Here is a 23,836-nt window from a genome sequence, read left to right as displayed (position 1 = left end):
GCTATGCAGAGCAATTTAAAAAAAAACAACCAAATGTATTAAGGAATAAGTAATTATTTAAATCAAACACTTCAAGTGCTTGACAGTAAACCGGTGCTTTTGAAAGGATCACATTTAAAAAATTATATACCTACGTATTGAAAGTTGACAATGTTTTTACCAAATTTTAAACAATAAATTGCAAGGAACATATTAATCAGTTACATGGTGGTAATTTTAAAAGTTTTTTTTTATCCATTCCCTTTTATTTATTTATTCTTTATTGCAACATTTATCTACAATTTGTAAAGTACAATAGGCGGACTTCATGCTAATAGCAATATTTTACAATCTACAATTGGCTTAAGCTGAGAACCCTTAATATGGTCCTTTCAAAAGGCCGGATATAATATTGGTAAATAATAAGTATATAATAATAACCTGACCGGAAATTAGCCCAAAATCCGATTAACAAAACAATCATAAATCTGTCTGCCTAGTCCAGTAGCTTTTACAGTTTAATTATAAGTATTTTTTCATTCAATTTCTAATACCCACTGCCTTATCCCTCGCTTTCAAAGTTATTGTTGGCACAAAGCATTACCTTTCTACCAAAATTTTGCATGATAATGAATAGACAAAGAGATAAGTCCATTTCATTAACGAATCTTTAAAAAATGCAGTTACCTTTTAAAATGGTATGTTCCATTGAGAAAGTCACTAGTACTGCGGAAACTATTCTCACTTCCCTGCCCTAACCAATTTTGGATCTTGTGTACACAGATTCCTTCAGATGTTTTCCCTAAACATCAGAACATCGATGCGGGAGCACTCAGACTTACGTACATAAATGAATAAGAATATATTTTGTGTACATAACAGTAAGTATATTGAAGACACAATGTAATGATAATCTCATTCTTTTTCAAGTCGGTTCTAAATACAGTTGAAAAAAAAAAAACATTAAAATAAATATTTCACCCTCTGAATTTTCCCTTCATTGACCAGGCAGTAGGCATTAGTAATTTGAAGTAAGAAACGCACTGTTTAACGCAACACCATATACGAATTGGCACTGTTTTATAAGTAATATAAATTTTATATTACAAGGAAGATTTTCAATTTGTCAAAATTTATGAATCAAATTTCACGAATAGCCCGATTCAAATTTCATTACTAACACAGCACAAACATTTAAGGGTTGATGCAGTTAAGCTCAAATAAGTATTTCATAATAAAATAATAATTTTTAAATATAATGTACCTAATTGTTTTATTTATATAACGATTAAAGTTAAACGATGAAAACACTTCAGATTGTTTTTGACTTTCAAATCGAATGTAAAATTTTGCGATCATGTTTATTAAGAAATATTGTTTTTAACTAAATCAACCCTACATTATTATTTGTGCTTAATTTGTATATATATATTTTTCCTTTATATTTTTATTTACAGGCGTTGAAAATACCAGTGCTTCTTAAATATTTTTTATTTATCAAATGTCCTTTTTTCTCAGCGATTGTGACGTCATAGAAAACGGCGCCAAAGGGAAATCTTGTTATGGCAGGAGCCATTTACAAGAAATAACAACTATGATTTGCGACCATCACAACACCATTTTAGAAACGGATTTGTTTATTTAACAATCATACATTGAGATCACAGGAGTATGCTACACCCTGGCGAATCACTGACCACGCTTACTGCAAACCTGTCTCCATTAAAAACTATCAATATTGTTAATAGGCAGCAAAGGTTTTAACGCGCGAAAAAGAATGTCTAGCAAACGGTTAGAAAATAATACTTTGCGCATTGTAGTATCGCTTTTATGAAGAACTTTACTAATGCATCGGCCTTCGATGAACTTATAAATGTAATTTGCCAAATTAGAGATATTATGTATACCTACTTATCTAGTCATAATAATTTTCTGCATAAATAACAGTATTCTTTTTTAAAATTTTACAGCAAAAATACCAATTATAAGACTAGATTATGATTAAGTATAACACTAGATTGTGTTGTCTCTACTTTGGAAAAAATCTACTGCATCCGTACTTAGTTATATTTCGAAAATAAAAGCGAAACTACGTTTTAGAAAATTTATCCAAATTAAAAGACTGAACGTGACCAAGGCGCCGAAATGTCGACAAAAAAAAAAGGTATTTACGCGTTAAAACCTATGCTTACAATATAATGCAACGCAAAAGTTTGAAGATCTGTTATTTTTTTCTGTCCATCATAACTTTGCCATAATAAGGACACGCCTAAATGCATTACCTATTAATTGTATGTTAATATTGTAAAACTATTGCATTTGTAATTTTTATGTTAACACAATTAGATGAGATTGTAAAACTGTCCCAGTTATGTCAAAGTTGTGATGCGTATTAATGATATTTAATCAATTTATGGCAATAATTTAACAAGAGACCAAGTTCCATTGCGTGTTTTACAAGAAGGTATCTATAAAATTTTACAGCCTGACTAATTCGCACCGTAAACAATATCACCCGCTCACTGTCTTTCCACACGCAAAACTTTCCAAGATGTTGTCAAAATGTGTGTGTTAAATGGAAAAGAAACGCAATTTTAATTAAATAGATTTTTATTTAGCACCATTTATTTTTTTACCAAGACAGTGAGAAGTGATGTATCATTGAAACTTTTCTATCGATACAAATATAAAAATTAACCTATTCGAAAGCGTTATTTTTACTAACGGCTAAGCCATTGCACTTTGCAAATCATATAAAATAAGAGGCAATTGCACTTTTGGTTGCTATTCAAAAACCTTGACAAGAAATATTTCCTCTCTCTCTCTCTCTAACTTTTTGGTTAACCTTAAATTAAATGAGAGAGGGAAGATAACTTATGTCTGGTCCACAATAATGAATAACGCTAGAGGGTTTGTAACCAAATGCACAGCTGTATCTTAAAATAATAGATGTACAAAAACTTTGAAAAGTTTTCTTATAACCAATAAAACAGAAAACCGAAACATCGCCAAAAATACTTACTAAATGACAATAATATATTACATAATAAAATTAAACGTTAAGTTAGCCAAGCCAAAACATCATAGCACCAAAATACGTATTCAACAACGGCGTACGGACAGAAAAGTTTCAGAATTATAATATATATATATGTACTTAACATAAAACACAAATATATAAAGACACATTACATTCAATTCTAATAAACCTACACTACTTTTTCAATATTTAAACAATAAGTTATCTTTATTACACTCGCTTATAGTATGTACCTATTCATATAATATATATTAAAGTAAATGGTAATTTACTTCCCAAAAAGTCTCTGACTAGAGATATCTAACCTAAGTCCGAAATCTTATTTTATAACAACTACGTACTTAGAAGTCTCTCGAAAAAAAAAAACAAAGCATGATTGAGAGTTTTTATTCTACATTTTGAGCTTTGCCAAAGTTTAAAACAGTCGTACAGTGAAATTTAATTCCACTTGAAATTCACAATTTTATTGCGCTAAACAATAGCTCGTTTGAGAGCTTAGAATTCGTGAAAAATAGCATTGCAGTATCCGCAAGCTTTGTGATGTTCTTTATCATTTTTTTCTAAAAACCAATTATTCTTTTTCGATCAAATTTCGATCCTAGAAAACAAATAAAGTGATTTTTTTTTACAGACGCGGACGACATAGTGATCATGAAGTGCTCCTTTTTTGTGAAAAGGATTTTTTTAATACATTTACGTCGAACTATGTAAGACGTTATTTACACTATGAAGAGTTCCCCTTGATCGTCAAACATTTATCACGATATTTAATTACACAACGCATTTTTTACTTTACATAGACACAAACTTCAGTCATAGATTAATGCACTAAAGAAAATGCACACTACTGGCAGAATATAAGAAACGATTGCCTTACATTTCGTTACTATTCATAAGAAGGCCGATTCAACATTCACTATGACGACATATCAACACCAATCAAGAAAAAGAGAGTTGCGTTGATAATGCATATCTGCCCACTCTTTCTATCTCTTTGATAAACCTCAGCTATAAAAAGAGAAAAAAAAAGATACTCAGTAGCCGCTGAATGCTGAATCAGCCTTCTTGGCAAAAGTTACCAAAATTACAGCTGTCTCTTATACTTGATTATCAAAAGCATTTTCATGTCTACAATCCATTAAATAGGGTACAAAATATATAACGTAATTAACAAAAATTGGCCCTGAACTGTATGTTATTCTCTTATTACAACTATTGGAGCTAAGATGATTTTTAGAAATATTCATTTTACTATTGTGGGCTCACACGTCAAAAATTTTAAAGTCTAACTCGGTTCAAAGCTGTAATTCAACGTTGAAACCGTAATTTCAATAAACAATTGGCTAAGTAAACTTTTTCTAATCAAGGTATTTTATTGATGAACATAAGATCAGTATACAAAATAAAAAAGACATAACTGCAGTTTAATTCCAAAGATGTTTTTTTTAAAGAATTAAAGACATAATAAAAAATACAACATCATACGTTTCATTAATAAACGGAAGGAATAGAGTTAACTTAGCTAATTGTTTAAGAAACTTTAAGAAAATCGCGACTACAGAATTTCGTCGCATGTGCTGTTAGAATTTTTTTTATACGTAATTTAAATGATGAAATGCAAATTAAATATGTAAGTATCTATGTTAATTTGGCAGCAGAATATTAGCATATTACAGACTGATTAATTTTACTTATTGTTGCCATTTATTCACAATGTTGCAACACAGAAATGCGATCTATGTTTAACTGTTTGTTTTTTTTTTTTTTCATTACTGTTATCAATTATAGCTACCGGTATGTATTTATTTAAATAATAAATTGATAACAACGTTCTGGCAGTGATAATATTCACTTTCCATTATTATTGCTCCAAAGTTCAGACTCGAAATCAAAGTCTCAAATTATAATCAGCTTAAGTTTAAAACACTTATTTAGCCAAATATTTCTTTTTTAATATAATTACAATGAGGTAGAATGCGGGATGTTCCCCTTATTTTTTTTTTAATTTGACCTTCTGGACTAACTTATGTAATTTATCACCGTTAAATATAAAAGTATTGGCACTAATCGAGCTGTAGACTAGAAGTAAACATAATAAGCCACAAGTATCTAAATAATATCTGTGGTACTGTTCTTAAAGTATAGACAATACCTGAAAAGAAAACATTTAAACTTCGCGCGTTTTCATTTTGCGCTGACCACAAAAATGTAAAAAAATATGGTATTGACCACGGTCTTAAAAAGAAAACAAAAATTCCGACGAATTGAAAACCCTTTTAAAGTCGGTTTAATAATAAAAAGATGTTAATTTAGATAATGTATTAATTAATTAATTTTATGATTAATCCCACAGCCCGATCAGGGAGAACTAAATTAAAATGGATCAATACACGTGCCTCCGTAAGGAAAATTACCAAGAATCAGTTTTCTAAACATTTGAAATAAAATGGAGGTATGACGATGCAAAACTAAGTATATACTGCATTATTTGGTATTGCTGAGGTTTATACAGAGTTATTTATTTTAAAAAATATACTATTATTACAAGACTGTTACTGTGTACTTCTGGGTTAAAATATACTATTTCAACATAATATGGAAGAACTTAAATGAAAACTAATGTACGTACTGAAAAACAAAATACCTTAAAAATAACCCTGTATAAATTATGCTTATGGTTTATTTATTACTATTTCACTATAATAATGTGAGTATTTCGTTAATTATTGAAAGAGCAGACTGAGGTTTGATGAAAGGTAACAGATACCTACAGCATGGCACACGTTGAAGATATTACAAGAAAACTGTATATAATGTAACAATATCGTAAAACTGTACTTGATATGATTATGTACACTCGTTAAACGTCAAGCCACGGTCCGTTTGTAAAACTGATATTAATAAACTTGTGATGCCCTCCACTCTCATTGTAAGAGCACGTTTTTCATATACATCAGTGGTTTCCAAAATGGAGAGGAAATTAAATTGGGAATATATTTACAGGCACAGAGCAGCGAAGTCGCTCACGTCGCCGCGACTTGAGTGCTCTGTGATTAGCCGCGTTTCTGAACGGGACCGAATGTTTTGTACTGTGAGACGCAAAGTCACTGAGCGTTCGCAAATCACTTGAACACCCTCTTTATAACTGTCGTCGGTCAACACGGCGGTTCAGCCTTCTGTTTCGGCGGTGACGCGCTGGGTTCGGGGCCCTTTTCTTCTCTCTCCCTCCTCGCTATAGCTGCTTCTCTCTCGTTGAGTATGGCTTCTCGGCGAGCTAACTCTGCTTCCCTTTCGTCCAGCCTTCGCGCCCGTTCCGCTAACCTTGCTTCTGCGTCCAGCAACCTTGCGGTTAACTCGGGTTCTATGGGTGGAGGGGATGTAGACGATGTCACATCATCTACGGGCGGTGTTAAGGGTTTGAGAGCTACGTTTGGCTGGAAGTCCCGTTGGAACCTAGCGCAGTGCGCCACACGGACCACCCTTTCAGGGTTTTGCAGGACCGGTTCTCTTTTTCCCCAGGGTCGGAAGGCTGATAGGGCCTGGTACTGGAGCTGTGCGTAAGGGTCTAGGTAGAGCGCGTAGCTGAAATCCTCTCCGCGCGCCTTCTTCGGCGGAGATTCCGCTGGCTCCGGCTTGCAGACCACTGTTTCTACCACCTGGAATTGAGAAACAAGGTTTGCTTAGTAACGTTAACAAATCAGTTCATTTTATTTTGTTATTGAAAGCTCTAAAATTAGATTGAACCCACGTCTATCTCACAGGGTATTTGTTAGAAAGGAACATTTGTCTGCGCTTAGACTTTAGCCAACCAAAAGTAAATATAAGTTTCTTTAGCATTTCAAATAGGTATTAATATGAAGCTTTCTATTTGTTATTTTGATCAGCACGTTGATTACTGGGGAATCTTCCCCTGGTCAATATAAGCCTTGTTTTTGCACAATTAGCGTCGGCTGATAATCAGTTGTGACCCATCCGACCTCTGTCGTCAAAATATCTCGGCTTATCAATCGGATTGGTGTGGATGAATGCGGAAACTTGGAGCGCTGTATATTAAATGCAATCTGCGCACTTACATACATATATAAACAAAAGATCATATAAAGAGCACGCAAAGCGGACGAACATATGTATGTGGATGAAGGGAAATAAGTATGAGAGATCGTCACAAATGAAAAGATGTATTCCGTACGGAGAAGAGGAATATAAAATGAATTTCGCTCGTTCCCCTGGCATTTTCTATAGGAAGGATTCTAAAAAGAGTTTTCTGAAGAACCTTGCGTTATTTAGGAAAATGTTATTACTGAATTTGGTAATGCTCTGGACTAAAATAGTTTGAGAATGCCTGGTTTATCGAGAGATTATTTGCAGAAGATGGTTGGCGCTGACCGACTATATACGACGATGTCCAAAAATATCTTCTTAAAGTAATCAGTAGTAACTAGTCTTTTATAAACAAAGACTTCCATCTCTCATTAAGGCTAAACGCGAAAATCTCTTACGTAACCCAGGTGCGAGGGGTGGGGGGTAGACTCTCACGTCATCGTGGCCTGACCGGGGGTGGGGGGTGCCAATGTGGGGGATGTAGGTCGCGGCCCGCAGACGACCCTTAGACGACGCCCGCCACCCGCTAGGTACGTGCGTCTAACATTATCCTTGTAACTTATTACTGGCTATGGTGTATTCCCGTGGGCCTACAGTGGTAAGGAAAGAGACGTGTTATGTGAAATTCACGACTTCACCCAATTCATAACATCTTTTTGGCGTTTGACCCGTTTGTATGAAACCCTGGACGAAGGAAGACAACAGTTGCTTCATAATGAATTCAAGATGTATTAGTGCAACGAAATTTAGGAAAATATCTTACTGGCGCTGCTAAAGCAGCCTCATACATACATACATATCATCACATCTATGCCCCTTGCGGGGTAGACAGAGCCAACAGTATTAAAAGGACTGAAAGGCCACGGTCAGCTGTTCGGCTTAATGATAGAATTGAGATTCAAATATTTTGCTTTTGCTATTTGCTAGCCCATCGCCTAAAATAATCCCAAGTTTATGAGCCAATCCCTTTGTCGCCTCTCATGTATTGGTGCCGGGAACCACACGGCAAACAGCCTCATCTCAGCATGTTAAGCGTTCTTATTAGAGAACATAGAATTTTACAGCGTACAATGCGTTATCTAATGGCCGATGTAGACATCTCAGAGCCTGCATACATGGCTCCGAAAGTTTATAAATTAGATTATTTATAATTAAATGAAGAGTCCCAGGCGCTATCTACCATAAACCTAAACAAAGCAACCACTCGCCTATTCCCACTCACTAAGAAATAACATCAAACAAAAGTAACTAAGGCAAATACCGCCCACTAGCCTGTGGGTATGGAAATTACATGCTGCCAATTTTACTCAGTTCTATCACCACTTTCCTACCGATTTTGTATAACAAAACCAACTTCGACAAATCCACCTATCGCGTACCTAATCAACTGTTTCTATTACTTGTTTGGGTGTAGAGTGACGATTATTCGTAGAACGCGTAGTCTTATATTTGTAGTCAGTGGGTGGATGGAATATTTATAATTAAAGTGTTTATTCCGGTTGAGAGCATAACATGATAAGAAATTGAATGAGAGTGCGAATATTCGTAGAATACAATTTACACACGTCAATATCCCTTGTGGAGTAGACAAAGCGTTTTGCAAAGATTGGAAGGGCACATACAGCTGTATGGCTTAACGTTAAAATGTTCATACGAATTTGTTTACCTATATCAAACGGTAAGATAATATTTATATTTATGTATATTTATTTATATTAAGACAAAATAATCATAATCATGCCAAAGTAAAAAAAAAAAAGTGAGCAAAGACTGCTCTGTTTATGTCTAGAAAAAGGCATTGCAACACACGTTACGTTTCACATAGTAGCGCGCTCTACCACAAACAAACAAAACTCTAACTATCTCGGCGTCTATGGAGAGAGTTGCTGTCGTCTGCGAAAATGGCGCCACCGTGATCAAAAACACTGCCTCCAAACAATGTTGGTAATGAGAGCGGCGGGGGTCCCGACGATACTCATCTGAACGTGTGTTGTCGACTGCCGACCAGTTTAGCGAGAGCTCCCTTGGTCCCCTGGTAGGGGATAGTGCCAGAACACATGGAGGCACTGAATTATTAATAGTAGTAGAGTTTGAGAAGGTGTTTTCTTCTTTATAGGTACCTTATGTCTTTAAATAATTATTCAGATACCACTGATTTTAAACTGTCCCGTTGCAATAAATACTATTTAAAAAAATTACAGGTATGAAACGAGTTCGTAACGTACCTTTATTTATTTGGATGGTGCCAAAACCGGGATCGACTAGATTTGATTTACGGTATTTGTAATGCGACATTTTGATTATCTCTAAGCAGAAAAAGTAGTCATTTTCTAGCCAGAAGACCTGAAAAAAGACATTACTTATAAGGTCTTCTTGCCTCAAGTGAAGCAATATCAAAAAACAAACAATAATATGCTGTCTCTGCTCTCTCATATGTCAGAGCAAGAAATAAGCAATAATAGTATTCTCGCTGTTTTTGCATCCCACTCTTCAACGATATCATAGAATACTTTGCTCTTCGAAAAGACTTTTAGAACAATCGCGTGTGGCCAAGCCCTAAAACGCCAAAGTGTAGGGCTTGGTGAAGGCGGGTCAATGGGCTGCCGGGGGTCACGGCGGCTGGCCGCGTGGGCGCGATGTCTCGGCCTACTTGCCCGTAATTTACCAACTGTTTTTCTGCGGCACGCGCCGATTCTCGCCTCGCACGGTGCGTGCGCAAGTTTTGATTCAAAACATGCAAATTTTTTGGAGAACATGGTAATTGTATGTTGAATGTAAGTACAATCGGTAGCGTAGATCTCCTGCATCTGTAAGTTGGTCGGCAGTCAAAACTTAGTCAGACAAAACAGCTTGCCTTTCCAATATTAATGTTGCTTTACCCTACGGGGTTCATGTTGTACCCATTATTAGAACTGAAACGTACAAAATGATATACAATAAATGAATTGAATTGAATAAGTCATTTTTCATTTGAAACTAACTAGGTTATTATAATTGCTAGACAACTTGTGCTTCTTATTTAAGTACAGATAAAGTAACAAGTATTTTTGCTTTTTGCGCATCACATAATTTCTCCACAATATTTGTTGACTTGTACTTGAAATGGCGGAGTACACAAAATGGTTTAAAATTATAGAGAATGAACCAAAAGACAAATACCAATGCTACAATCTTATTATTCCTGTATACCTAAGGAATATATTCGATGTGCTTTCTTATAAAGTCTCAACTATATATAGCCGATTCCACTCGACATACAAACATTGTAATGGGGATTGATAATCTTGTTATCTCGAAGAAAACCCGCGTGGGTGTTACACACGCATTCGACAGCCCCGCCTGTCAGTCGTCAATGTATGTTTATTTATTTTGACAGCATGAAAGAAATTCTAGAGTTTTGGCGGGAATTCCACTGCGTCATTTTGAGAACGCTTTAATTAGTATTATAATTGTTACATTTTTAACCGTAGTATTCTAATTATTAAATTTGACGGCCTCTGTTGCGCAACGGAAGTGCGCTTGTCTGTGTCACCGGAGGTCCCGGGTTCGAATCCCGGCCAGGGCATGATGAGAAACGAACTTTCTCTGATTGGCCTGGGTCTTGGATGTTTATCTATATACGTATTTATTATAAAATATAGTATCGTTGAGTTAGTATCTCGTAACACAAGTTTCGAACTTACTTCGAGGCTATCTCAATCTGTGTAATTTGTCCCGTATATATTTATATTTATTATTTATGAAATAATAATGAGCCGTGTGCTTCCCAGCACCAATAAGAAAAGGAATAGGACCTCTCCATCTCTTTCCCATGGATGTCGCAAAACGCGCGCTATCTATCGCGACTAAGGGATAGGCTTACAAACTTGGGATTCTTCTTTTAGGCGATGGGCTAGCAACCTGTCACTATTTGAATTTCAATTTTATCATAAAGCCAGAAAACAGAACGTGGCCCAGTCTTTTCGAAGCTGTTGGCTCTGTTTACCCCGCAAGGGATATAACAATAAATATGTATATGTATGACCTTTACTATAAAAACACGCAAAGGTGAGAGAAAAAAGGTTAAAATAAAAAAAGCGGTTTATTTTTACCATGAAATGGCTCGTTCTTGGTCAAATATTCATAAATTCAACCTATCTAAGTACCTATATAAATTTATAAGGTAACGTCAATAATGAATAAATGAAAAGATGCATTAGTTATTGTAATTCACGACCGGGTGCGTTTGTTTGAATACAAATAATTCTAAAATGACGACGCTTACCGATTCTCTATTCGCGTCACTCGCTCCGAGTCGTGCATTGTCAATTTGAAAAATGACAGTTTAAAACAGAATATTAATAACATTAAAATTGAAAATATGCTAAGTATCGCATCGCTATGAATGTTCATGATGTTTGGTTTAAAATCCTACAAATACGACAATTTGTAAGTATGTGTGCCTGTGTGTGCAACTATTATACGTAAAATCTACAACATACATACATAAATTTAATCACGTCTATATCCCTTGCGGCGTAGACAGAACCAACAATCTTGAAAAGACTTATAGGCCACGTTCAGCTATTTAGCTTTAAGATAGAATTGATATTTAAATAGTGACAGGTTGCTAGCCCATCGCCGTAAAATCTAAATCAACGTAAAATCTACTCGATGGATTTTGATGAAATTTAGTATAGGGTTAGAATATAACGTATAAAAAACATAATAAGTACGACTATAAATACCGGAATTTGCTGAATTTTTAATATGAGTAAGATTTGTAGGAATTAGTTGGAAAACTGACTGAACTTGTTCCATATAAATCTAAAATGCACTTAGGAATAAGCCCGCCTTTGTACTTGTACTACTGTTGTATATTTGTAATGTACTCCTCTAATGAACAATAAAGCATTTACTTACTTACTACATAATTAATCACATAATATATAAAAATACTAATTAGACGGCGTAATATGAGAGAACTCTATATGGAAACTCACCTAGATATTACAAAGATTTTTGCAAAAGCTTGTAAACGCAATATTGTTATTCTGAGGTAAAAACATTTATCTAAAGTAAGATTACACAAAAAATATAACAGTCCATAAAATGATTAAATAACTACTTACTTATAATTTTATTTGTTAAGATACCAAGATATTATGTAATCATCATTTATGTATATCTTTTTTTTTTCTCTTGAAACTATTTGGGTCACTAAATTAAAATGATTTTGTCATGTCTGTTTATTCCATTCTAATTAAACTACCCAACGGACTTTGATCTTTATTATCGTAATTTGTTTGTTTCCTCGTTTTATTATTCAAAACAAGCTGTTGCCCACGAGTTCGTTCACTGATATCTATATATTAAAATCTCAACCTCCTGTATTGATCATTTAGACAGGTGGGGGGAAGAACTTTTTGTAGACCAAGCCAAATATATCTGAGAAAACCTCATTGAAATGGGAGCCATGGTTTTCGCGTGAACATACAGACAAATATTACTTTTTTGGCTTCTGTTCGTCTTAGATAAATCCACCATATCGATTATTCGCTAATATATTTCAAGTACAGACATCGGTGTTATGAATTATATTATATTATTTATATTATAAAATAGTAACTGACCGATGTCTATACATATATATGTATAATGCGTGCGAAGTCACAGGCACCTTATCAAATAGCTTATCTATGGCGAAATCCAGTGTCCTCTGTTTATCATTGTATGACGTCACAAAACATGATAAGGGGATAAGGGTTGCAAGGCGTCTAGGCACAGGGTGTTATGTCTATATAGAAATCGGAATTATTATATGTTATTCGTTACAATTCTATTGTTTTTGTGTTCTGACTGTTTTCTCATCCATATACCAATTCCTAACCCTATTATTGGCTCTCCAAAGTGCAATTGATTTCACAGCAATCACACTCAGCACATTCATTTAGAGTTTAGTGTAAGCTTAAAATCAAGAACATACCTAGTGCAAGTCTAATTAGTCTATGAAAACATTGCTTGAAGGGTATTAACTACTACAGCAGGAAGTATTTAGGCGAGGGCTTGTCGCTGCTTCTACCAGCCTTTTCTGTTTGTATTTAAGTCAATCGAGAGAAAAGCTAATAAACTTGAGATTCTTTTAGGCAATGAATGAGATGGTCTTTATAATATGGCAATGTTTCTGAAGCTTAATTCCATCATTAAGGCATCAAGCTTAATTTGGCTTTCGATTCGAGACTTGTGGCTTGGCTCTGTCTACCAGGAAATAAGGGAAGGGATAAAGACGTGATACTACTTTAAACAACAAACGGCACTTTCCTTTTGAATCTAAGAGAATCCACTTAATTAAAAATAATGTTCTGAATTCACTTCAAAAGTTGACGAAGCAAACATACTCTGCTAACACCGCGTCGACATTTTGACAAAAATACAGTAATTTTTCACAATTTTCATCGCATTTTCTCGGCCGTCATGCCGACGCGGCAAAACAGCTTGGCTACAAGTAAAAATATCTATTACGCAAGCAGACGACGCATCGCCCGTGGGGGGAAGACCAGACGCACCCCGGATCACCCCCCAGACCAAGGTCAGGCAGTACTACGTTAAGGAAAAGTCAGCCCTACAACGCATGCCAAGAATGCTAATTTTCAATGCATCTAAAGCATACAAACCTGCTTTGAAACTTAAGAGCTTATTATCAAGGCATAAGGTTGAAAGTGGGTTGTTGATATACAGGGTGTTTTAGTGGAGACGACTAGTATGGGTCCGGGGTAATCAATGAGTTTCAACCTTGTATGAATTACGTATGGAATTTACGTTTAGCTAGTGTTGGAACGGTGCCCGATGCGGTTTTTGCCACGGTTTTCAGCAAAGTATGAAAGAACAATAGCATCTTATTCATCTAATCTAAATCTGTGTCTTAACCATCGCCGATAAGGAGATAGTGAGTCTTATTTCATTTATATAAGATAGGAAAGTTAGTAAAAAAAATTTAAAGTAGTTTTTTTTTTTTTTTAAATCAATATACATAATAAATAGTGTAATGCAAAAATATATAATAGAAATTTAACATACATAGTTTGATCCAATCTTGCGTATTCACGTAATAGAGGATTTCCTTGAAATTCGGGATTTATGTAGCGTTCGCGAAAAAAAAAAGAATGAGCGGGGAAAAAGTAACAAAAAAGTATTTTAAACCTGTTGTAAATCTAATCTGAATCTTGTCTATGAGTTTTTTTTAAGAAAATGACACAAACTGATTTTTGGAACAAACAAGCTTGACACCATTAAATACGTATAATACAACTCTTTTAAATTACGCTGTTTTACTGAAAAGCGACAACCGAGGAGTGCAGCAATCTCAAAATTATAAATTCAACATAACCAACTGTATTATTATAAATATATATGCATGTACATGATAAAATGAAAACTAGCTGCTAATAGAATACCTTTGAGAACCTTATAAAGGGTTTGACAAAAACAGTGTCAGTGTTTCACAAGGCGACGCCGTACCGCCATATAGAGCAGACAACTAACTAACTACTACACAGTTTTTGCTATAGTTAGGTGCAAATTCCTACATCATGTAATAGCAATGCTATGAACAAACACGGCTCATTTATTGGATAAAGCAATAAAATCAGAGAGTAATTGCGTTATAGTAGAGAAATTATCTACTATTTTACCTACAAAAATGTCCCAAAACTTCTGAATCAAATCTATTAAGTTACAGTTACATTTTGCGAAATATTGTACCAAAACTTTCTCATATTTACGTGTTCCAATTTAAACATACCTACTACTAATTTGTAGTTTTTACTTACTCTTTCTAATTTGTCCGAACTGCACCGTCAATAACATAAGCCACTTCTAACTTAGTTTCGTTGTTAATTTGACGAGAAAACTACAAGAGCGGAGCCCCGGAATTATGACAAATGTAGAAGGTGTGCCGTGTGGTTCCCGGCACCATAAAAAGAAGAATACGATCACTCCATCTCTATCCCATGGATGTCGTAAAAGGCGACTAAGGGATAGGCTTATAGACTTGAGATTCTTCTTTTAGGCGATGGGTGGGTTAGCAACCTGTCACTATTTCGATCTTAAATGTATCATTAAGCCAAACAGCTAAACGTGGCCTATCCGTCTTTTTAAGACTCTGTCTATCCCGCAAGGGATATGGACGTGACTGTATGTATGCATGTAGAAGGTGTAGTTGTATTTCATACTGGACTGGAATGAAATAAATATCGTGATGAAATAGGTTTTCTTGAAAACCCCGCTGTTGATGAACTCAGTGCTAAACGACAAACAATTGCTTTTGCGAACTTAATATTAACAGATAATACGATTTATAGCCACGAGAAAGAACGCAACATTACGGTTTTTTAAATGCCACATCTTTCACATGGGTTCAGTGTCATTTTGCTAGCCTATCATTATGATTTTAATCTCCTTCGATACAAAATTTATTAGCGTCTTATTGGAATGGAAAATATAGCATTAACATGTAGATTTTATCTCTATAGGTAGTTGGAGCACTTTTATTTAATAGCATATTATCAATCGTTAATTTTTGCTTGTACCTGTCAACGTCTTTGTAAATTACTCTGATATTGAGATTCCAGTTTTAATCATGTCAACGTTAAAGTTTATTATGGGAAAGACGTTATTTATAAACGTCAACTCGGCTTGATATCCAACATCTGTGCTATTTATGGTATCAACTCCGATATTACATAATCTCTTCATGCGCTCTATCAATAGCGGAGTTATTAAAAGATTTAAGATTCAAACAAAACATTTAATGAATAAGCAGAAACATTCACAGCGGTAATTTATCCGCGTGATCAGTAAATCAATGTATCTCCTTTCAAACCAGTAGCTGAGTAAAAGCCAGATTAGCAACAGTCAAAGTGGACAAGGGAGCAGGTAATTTATGAGTAATTTGAGCGTATCAGTGCGTCGTATCTTGAAATTGTATATTCCTAGCTGTATCATTCGCCTATATTACTTACTGCGTATGCGCTAGTTTCACTGAAATTGTTTTGAGAAACTTCACGTTTTAGCGTGTTATGAATTATAGCTGCTGGTAATATCACAGATTCTATATCATTTACTAGAAAATATGGTAGTGCTGGCGGGTTAGAAACATAATAATATTCATGGTTATCTTCATTAATGTAGCGGGAATTTCATTTCATTTCAGTAAGATGTTATTTTCATGAAATCATCACAAACTTATTTATTAAAATATAACAATAGCTCAATAGCTTAAAGGGAGGTACATACCAATCAAATTTTAGCATATGCTTCCTTGGAAGTCCGGTCAAATCACAAACACACAAAAGTAAGGATATTTTGATGGAGGAATGAGGTTTTGCGACATCCACAACAGTTCAAAACAAAATATACCCGTACCGTATAAACTTATTGCAAAAACAACGTACCGTTTCAGTTTCCTAATGGCTTACTTTGAGCTGTGTGACGTGATTTAGTCACACAGTTACATGCTCAAATTAAGCCATTAGAAAACTGAGACAGTAGGCCTAGCCTGACTGGAGGACTTGATACATTCAGATTATTATCTCCACCATACATGGCCTTATTGTCTTGTTAACCTGCAGTACTTGTGATGATGCTATCTGAGCCATGTCGGCGTAATGTCAGGACAGATTGACTTGGGTCACCGACCGCTTTCTATGTTTTGTTAAGATAACTATTATTCTAGCTTAACAACAAGGCACAGGCATTGAAGTCACACATTATACGTGACCCACGTACTTACATCAGAAGTATACCAAGAAATAATATATTAAGGATCTTTATACTTCGATTTCCGAAACGATTGTCTTTTTATTTTCGAAGCAAAATTGAAAAAAATTTCGTTAGTTACTTTTGTTAAAAGATAATCGCCTCCAATTGATATCATCCTTTTTTCAATTAAAGGTTAAATTCCTAAAACCTTCTCATAAATGTAATAAACACTTTCCTGAAAACCGCAACAAAATCTGTTCAAAACAATGCGGACAAACATACATACATACATGTCAAACTAAACCATTTTTTATTTTGAACGCGGTTAAATATGTCTTTTCGTTGAGAGGATTCCCAAAATGATCGTCTGATTCATTCCCCTAGCAAAATTGAAATGATCTAGTTAAATATGTCTGCGTTGAAGGTCGGATTATTGATTGAGTGAGAAAAGAGGCGAGTGTTGTGTTTAGGTATATCACGCTCAATGTTTTTAAAATTCTTATTTTTGTCCAAAATACTCGTAACTATTTTCTGTTTTCTTTGTTGTTGTTGTAAATATGGTCTTGTCGATGTCTAAATAAGAAATTAAATTTAAAAGTTACATTTTGCTATGTCATAAGGATAATGCAAGTCCTTAGTATTTCACATGATGCAATATGGTGGGCGTAAACTGTTTTTGCTACCAATTGCCAATTCCTCGCTACGGTCGAAGATTACTAGTTTCATAATTATAGAGCAACCTGTGCCTTCTAGAACATTAGTAAGCTTACTTGCTTTATGTTGTAAACTATCTGAATTCTGGACGCTATCTGATGATGAGAAGATATTGGACTTATTCCATCTTTTCTCCAAGCAGGTTCCCAGAATCCGTAGCTATTTGCCTATGTCCAAACATATTCCGGGAAGTGTTCTTTTGATTTAAGCAAAATTTAAAGAAAAGGAATAAACTCTACAATGAACATAACCTAATTTTCTAAATATTTCCCTATCTCAATGCTTTGTTCCATCTAGAAAGCTGAATATAATATCTGTGGCGGTAATAGGTGGAACAGAAGATGGAATTGCAGATGTGTTACCTGGAAACATGTCATTGGTTCGTCAGTGTTTGCCACATAGTGCACATTGCGCGACACGCCTACACGCTCCGCAATTGTCTTTTTTGCAACAGAACCCGGTCATAATATGTAGGATTCATTTAATAACATTAATCTGTTTCAGTTTTTAAAATTGTTTCTTGTCAATTGTTTGTTGTTTTAAATGTATTCTTTTCATTTAACGAAAGCACACCTAGGTCAAGAAGAAAACTGTACAACTTTGTGAGAATTTCCACATAACGCTGCAACTATTAGGAGCGAAGAAATAATGGAAAATATGAAAAAAAAAAACGGGGAAAATTATTCCTTCTGGGCATCATTGAAGCCCTCAGCTTCAATGATGCCCAAAATAAGTATTCCACGCGGACGAATTCGCGGGGACGGCTAGTAAGTAATAACCATTTCAAGGGTCTACCATCAGTACTTATATTGTAAAATGACGTGTTGTGTTTCACGTTCGCTAGTTAGTATTCGTATCAACTATAAATCCTCCTTGATATACCAAGTGGCTCATTACCATGGCTACAAAGTGAGTGGTGCTCGGCCGCGCCTGCTGCATCCGCCAATCAGAGGCGTTGCCGCCGCACAGTAACTGGTTTGAGTAAGTCACTTGCTGCGAAAGGAATTCCTGGCGATTTGAAACGCGGATGCTAACTTCAGTATCGCCTTTCAACTAGTTTTAAGTTTAATTAGCTGGGTCTTATTAAAATCAATAAAATGATATCGCAAAATCGATTGGTAATCTATAAAGACTTGATACCTGTAACGAAGCGATGAAGTATAATATTATTTTTTGGAAATTGTATCTCTGCATCATATGTTTTTCAGGATTTAGAATCATGATTATATTTATATTGTAATGATATATTCTCTATTTCTAATCATGAAATTTAAAAACACAATTGTCAAACACAAAATGTCAATCCATACTACAGAGTCTAGTTCTTTTATGTCTAGGACACCATACCTTATTACAAATGTTCTAGGAAAGTGGACAACAAAACCGAGAAGATTCGTCGTAGTAAACTACAAACTGTGTCTACTATTCATCTGTTGTTTGCATGTAATGTCTTTCACAATTCCCACGGCGCGGCGCGAGGCCAGCTCTGCATAAATATGGCCAAAATTAAAAATAAACCGTATTTAGTATGCTGACGGTACGCGTGAAAATGCAAATTGTGCGAAACGTATGCTAGCTACGGACTAGTAGCTGATAACCGAGCTAGATTAAAAGAACAAAGTTGTTGTGAGTATACTGAGACGCATTTTGTACTATTCATTTAGTCGGATAGTAATAGGTAACAGTGCGTATAATCCGCGGAACTTGGAACGGTCAATGTTGCGTGGTGTTAGCGAATGACTTTGGAATTTTTAAGTTGGCAGTGTTACCCGCTTAGTAACAGTGGAACGTATGCCTAGATGTTTATAGCCGCGTGAGACGAGAGGGCGGCACCGCGTGGAGAGCGTTGGCTTTGATTTGGAATCTTTCGAGTGTTGGTGCTGTGTGCTTTCAGATATTGCTTTCAGGCGTAAAGCCGGAAGAGATGCTTTTTAACAAATTTTAACAGTAACGCAAGAATAACAGCTACACAAGAAATATAAATCAACCAATGACCAACAACCAAAATTAAACAATTCAAAAAAGTTGACAAATTGTTAATTATCACTCAAACTTGTTCAAACCTTCAACGCAAACCTAAAAACCCAAGCCTATAAAAACAAAAATGGCGGTAATGAAAAACAAGTTGTTAATGATCTGGAACTTTTTATAAAAAGGTACATAACAACCCAGCGTGGGGCCAATTACAACTCCCGTGCTGTTCGATGGAAAGTGTTAAAAACTACCGCGGCTGTTGACGAGTTGATGACAATTATATAGCGATCATTGATTGGAAGCGTGCAACGGCCTGGCAGGGGTCCGTGCCCATGACCAGATGGGGCTGAACGAACACTGACCACTGACAAATAAAGTAAGTTAAATGACGATCGCAGACTTTCTGATTCTATGCCATTAGTTGCGAAAGTTCGAGCAAAAGATTAGTAAATCATCAATGTAAACGCTCCCAAAATTGTAATAGACATTGACAAAATTTTAAAACATAAATCGAATATCACTTATCTCTATCTCTCTCTCACACACGGTTTCAACCGCAGGTTGTCTTGCAATAAAATTTAATTACCCACTAATTAGTAAATAAAGATATTCCTCGCTTCTTGTATTACAGTTTTGTACCACAGAAACCAACTAATTGCATATTTGTGAACAAACTCACGGCAATAAACATATTTGAGATTTTCTCATGAATTTGATATTTGTAAAAATGCCAAATATCTAAGCTCGGTCGTAAATCTTGTGTAGAATTATAAAGCTACGGGCTAATAAAAAAGGGAAAATGAAGATAGATACATAGATAGACAGATTAATCTATTTATTGCACCATGAGAGTAAAACATACAAAACAGCACAAAACAGACAGAGATGGTACAAAGGCGGACTTATCGCTAATGCAATCTCTTCCAGTCAACCTTTGGGTGGAAGGAAACCAAACAGGAGACTGGCGTTGGTGCAGAGAAAGATAAATAAATAATAATCAATGTAAAGATTGATTAATGTAGATCAAACTAAATTAATGTATAAAATCTACAGATAATAGAACTTGGTATCGACTCCTCGACAAATAATATTTACCCATAAGGATAAGGCGTGTTCAATAAATCGCAATACATAGATCATAAATATAAAATAAAGATATAGGAAGCTAATAATTAACTTTGACTTCTGAAGACATCGCTAATAATGATGATAATAAAGGTCCTGTTAATAACCATTAGTATCGTAAAACAGAAAACTAGAAGAATGAAACTTATTCTTACTTTGATCAGTCAAAAGGTCACAAAATTTTGTTTAATTCAGAGTTATAAGTATTCATCCCAAAAATACGTCTGTCCAATGCTAAGTACGAATGACATGACGCGTAACATATTTTCTGCCCTCACTGTAATGGAATTTCCATGTTTCAGAAAAGCGGGTATACTTTTGTCATCATTAGGGAAGAAAATGGCTGATGTGTGTATTGTAATTAACATTGTTAGCTTCAATAGACAACGGCGTATAAAGAGTTACGTTACATGAACTGCATAAAGAGAGTATCAATTTGCAATTTTTTGTAGATACGGGAGACAGACGAACACCATTAAGAGGCTTTTAAATGTCGGTTCAATAGATTACAGAATTACGTTTTTTCGTTTGAGAATACGTCTTGGATGTTATTTTTCCATATCAATTCATCGACACTCTTTTTTTGATTGTTTTCAGCATCTAGATCAGTAATATTAAAAACATTATTGATTTGAGCAATAGTTATACCATGTGCGTGGTCAAGTTCATTGATCCAACCCTATCTCAATGAACCACCACTCCCTCTCGTCAAGATTCAGGCACGCACGCGATGCCATCAACCGAAGCATAATATAGCAAATGTTTATTAAAAATTTAAATACCAATAAAGATAATTATAAGTTTAATAACTTGGAAAATCACGAAATGAAACGTACTTAACATTGACTATGCTTCATATTATCCTATTGTGTAAAGAAACCTTTTAGACCAGGATTTTCTCTTTCAATATTTTAGTGATGTTATTAAATTTTTCATCAATGAAGCATATGTAAATACAAGAAGAGTGTGGATAGAAATGTAAGAGTGGGAAGGCCGAGACGTACCTTGATCAAATTAACGACATCCTGGCAAAAGTTCCGGTCAAGAGTACCCGAAACGAAAGAGGTATGCAGAGATCGTGGCAAACGAAAAGGTGTAGTCTCTGCCTACCTCTCCGGGAAAAAGGCGTGATTTAATTTTACTACGTAGGTACGTACTTATTGAAGAAAGAATATTCAATGTAGTCATTAAATTTTGTTTGAAATATTGCTTTCCGGTGGGTCCTTTCAATGTTTTAAAATAACAAGAAAGGTAATAAACACTCTTCATGCCTCGAAGCATCATTCGAACAGATAAGGACAGAAACAAGCCTCCGCCCTTCATTCTGACATTCTGAGCCTTAAAATGTAAGTAAGATTAAGCACGCCCTCCGTACTTTCAGGGCTATTGACGAAAAATCCGTGTTCAAAAAGCGCCCGAAGCGGAACAAAAGAATGGAACAACTTGACACACTTTTATTTTTTCCTTTAGTACTTTTGTTTTCTCGTCCTTTTGGTATCGCGTTTCTAAAGCTCTAGTACTTAGATCCCTTATGTACAATACCCTAGTTTTATATACTTCTCCCCTCCTGGATAGAGGCTTTGTAAGACTTTTAAAGCGCGGAAATCTTGAATAGATTGCCATCTTCATAAGTATGTATTTAATCTACATAGTTATCTCTCATTATAGCGTTTTTCGCAGATCATATATTTCGTTCTCTTTCCTATTTATTCCAACTCAGAATCTGACTTTACGACATTTTCTTCTGTACTTACTTGAACAGTCAACATCTTCTATTTTAATATCATTAGTTAGGATATTATACAACTTTCCCAAATTAATTTTTAACCCCTTACCATAGAATCAAGTTTGTATCAAATACGAATCCATCTCAAAATTGGTTACTATGGTAACTTGCTAGTTAATTAGTTAGTCGACTGCTGTAGACTTTAATCGGAATGTGTAATGTGCTTCATTATTATTATCTGACTGAATATTAAATACGTACGTACCTGACAATACGTATCAGGTATATGGTATATGCTGGCATTTTTCATTTCCGTGCCACTGGAGCTAAAATTATTATTCCCGGGCCACCCCCCAGAGGACTGTGGGGGGAAGGGCGTGGCGGTGAAAGCTAGGCGAGCAAGCGATTCCATTTGATATATGAGCGCTGTAACCTTTATAGTTCACTAGCTTGCGACCGTAGATTCGCTCTACCTTCACAAGGAACGAACTATGAAGCCTAGTTCTCGTGCTTAGAATACGTTGTTGTCAGACGCGTCTAAAAAGGTGGACTTTTCACGTGAGCTGCGTTTTATTTACCAAGATATTTGGATGAAATCTGTGGTTGAAAGAATGGGCGATGAAACTTCAGTAACAATGACTACAAACTTCCTCTTTTCGCTTGGGCTCGAGTCGTGTCAGTCTCCCGCTGGATCGCCGTATTTGGGTCAACTGGTGCGCTGTTTTTCACGTATGTCGCTGGGCGCGCCGTAGATGAGAGAAATTGTTAATTACTAGAGTTCTTTGAAGCCAATCTTACGTATCAAATGATGGAAACATCACTTTAAAGACAGACCATTTGAGTATTTGCATAGTGTAGGATTGATGCATTAGATCTTGTTCATGACGTAGATGACAAAGGAAAAAGTGTTTTAACTGTCATGAAGACGGGCTTGAGACTTGACCATTAATAAAAACTATGCCAAATTTAAATCACGTAAAGTATCACTTACATTTGACTTTAAGCGGTCTCAAGGTATAAAAACAAACCACAGAGAAAACTCTATGATAGAAATAATACTATTATAAAATCAATGTCTACTTTACGCGTATCTTCAAGTAGGGTTTAAAGGATTGTTTAAATCAAGGAACACATAATTGATAATCCCTAATATTTCCGGTTTCCACCGTCACATACCATCAAATGTATCTACTCCATATATGAATATCATACCACAGGCAGCAGCAAATTCAACAAAATTTTTATAATACTTAGACGATTTGCTAGCGTTGTGAAGCATAAACTCTCCACAGCTATTTACGAAAACCTACGTGGAATATGAAAAACCGATCATTGCGCAACAAGTGCATGTGTTTGACAACTGTTTATTTTTAAAATTGGCCGCGTGACAAGCGGCTCCCCACTCAACACGCCAATATAGCAAGAAAACAGTGGGCAGC

The 23,836-nt window shown here is 35.3% G+C and overlaps 1 protein-coding gene across 1 annotated transcript in view; it reads right to left on the bottom strand.

Moving 5' to 3' along the window:
- Positions 1 to 4,733: 4,733 nt before the first annotated feature.
- Positions 4,734 to 23,836, bottom strand: part of LOC106138828 (ski oncogene) — a 50,441-nt gene continuing 31,338 nt past the window's right edge. Inside the window, exon 2 of the mRNA XM_013340108.2 lies at positions 4,734 to 6,675. Within this exon, the coding sequence (XP_013195562.1) occupies positions 6,175 to 6,675 (501 nt within the window). The 3' untranslated portion in view covers positions 4,734 to 6,174. The remainder of the gene's footprint in view (positions 6,676 to 23,836) is intronic.

Source organism: Amyelois transitella, chromosome 17 (assembly GCF_032362555.1).
Source record: "Amyelois transitella isolate CPQ chromosome 17, ilAmyTran1.1, whole genome shotgun sequence".
Classification (NCBI taxonomy): Eukaryota; Metazoa; Arthropoda; class Insecta; order Lepidoptera; family Pyralidae; genus Amyelois; species Amyelois transitella.
Note: the sequence above shows the minus strand (reverse complement) of the source record. Positions and strands in the feature narration are given on the sequence as shown.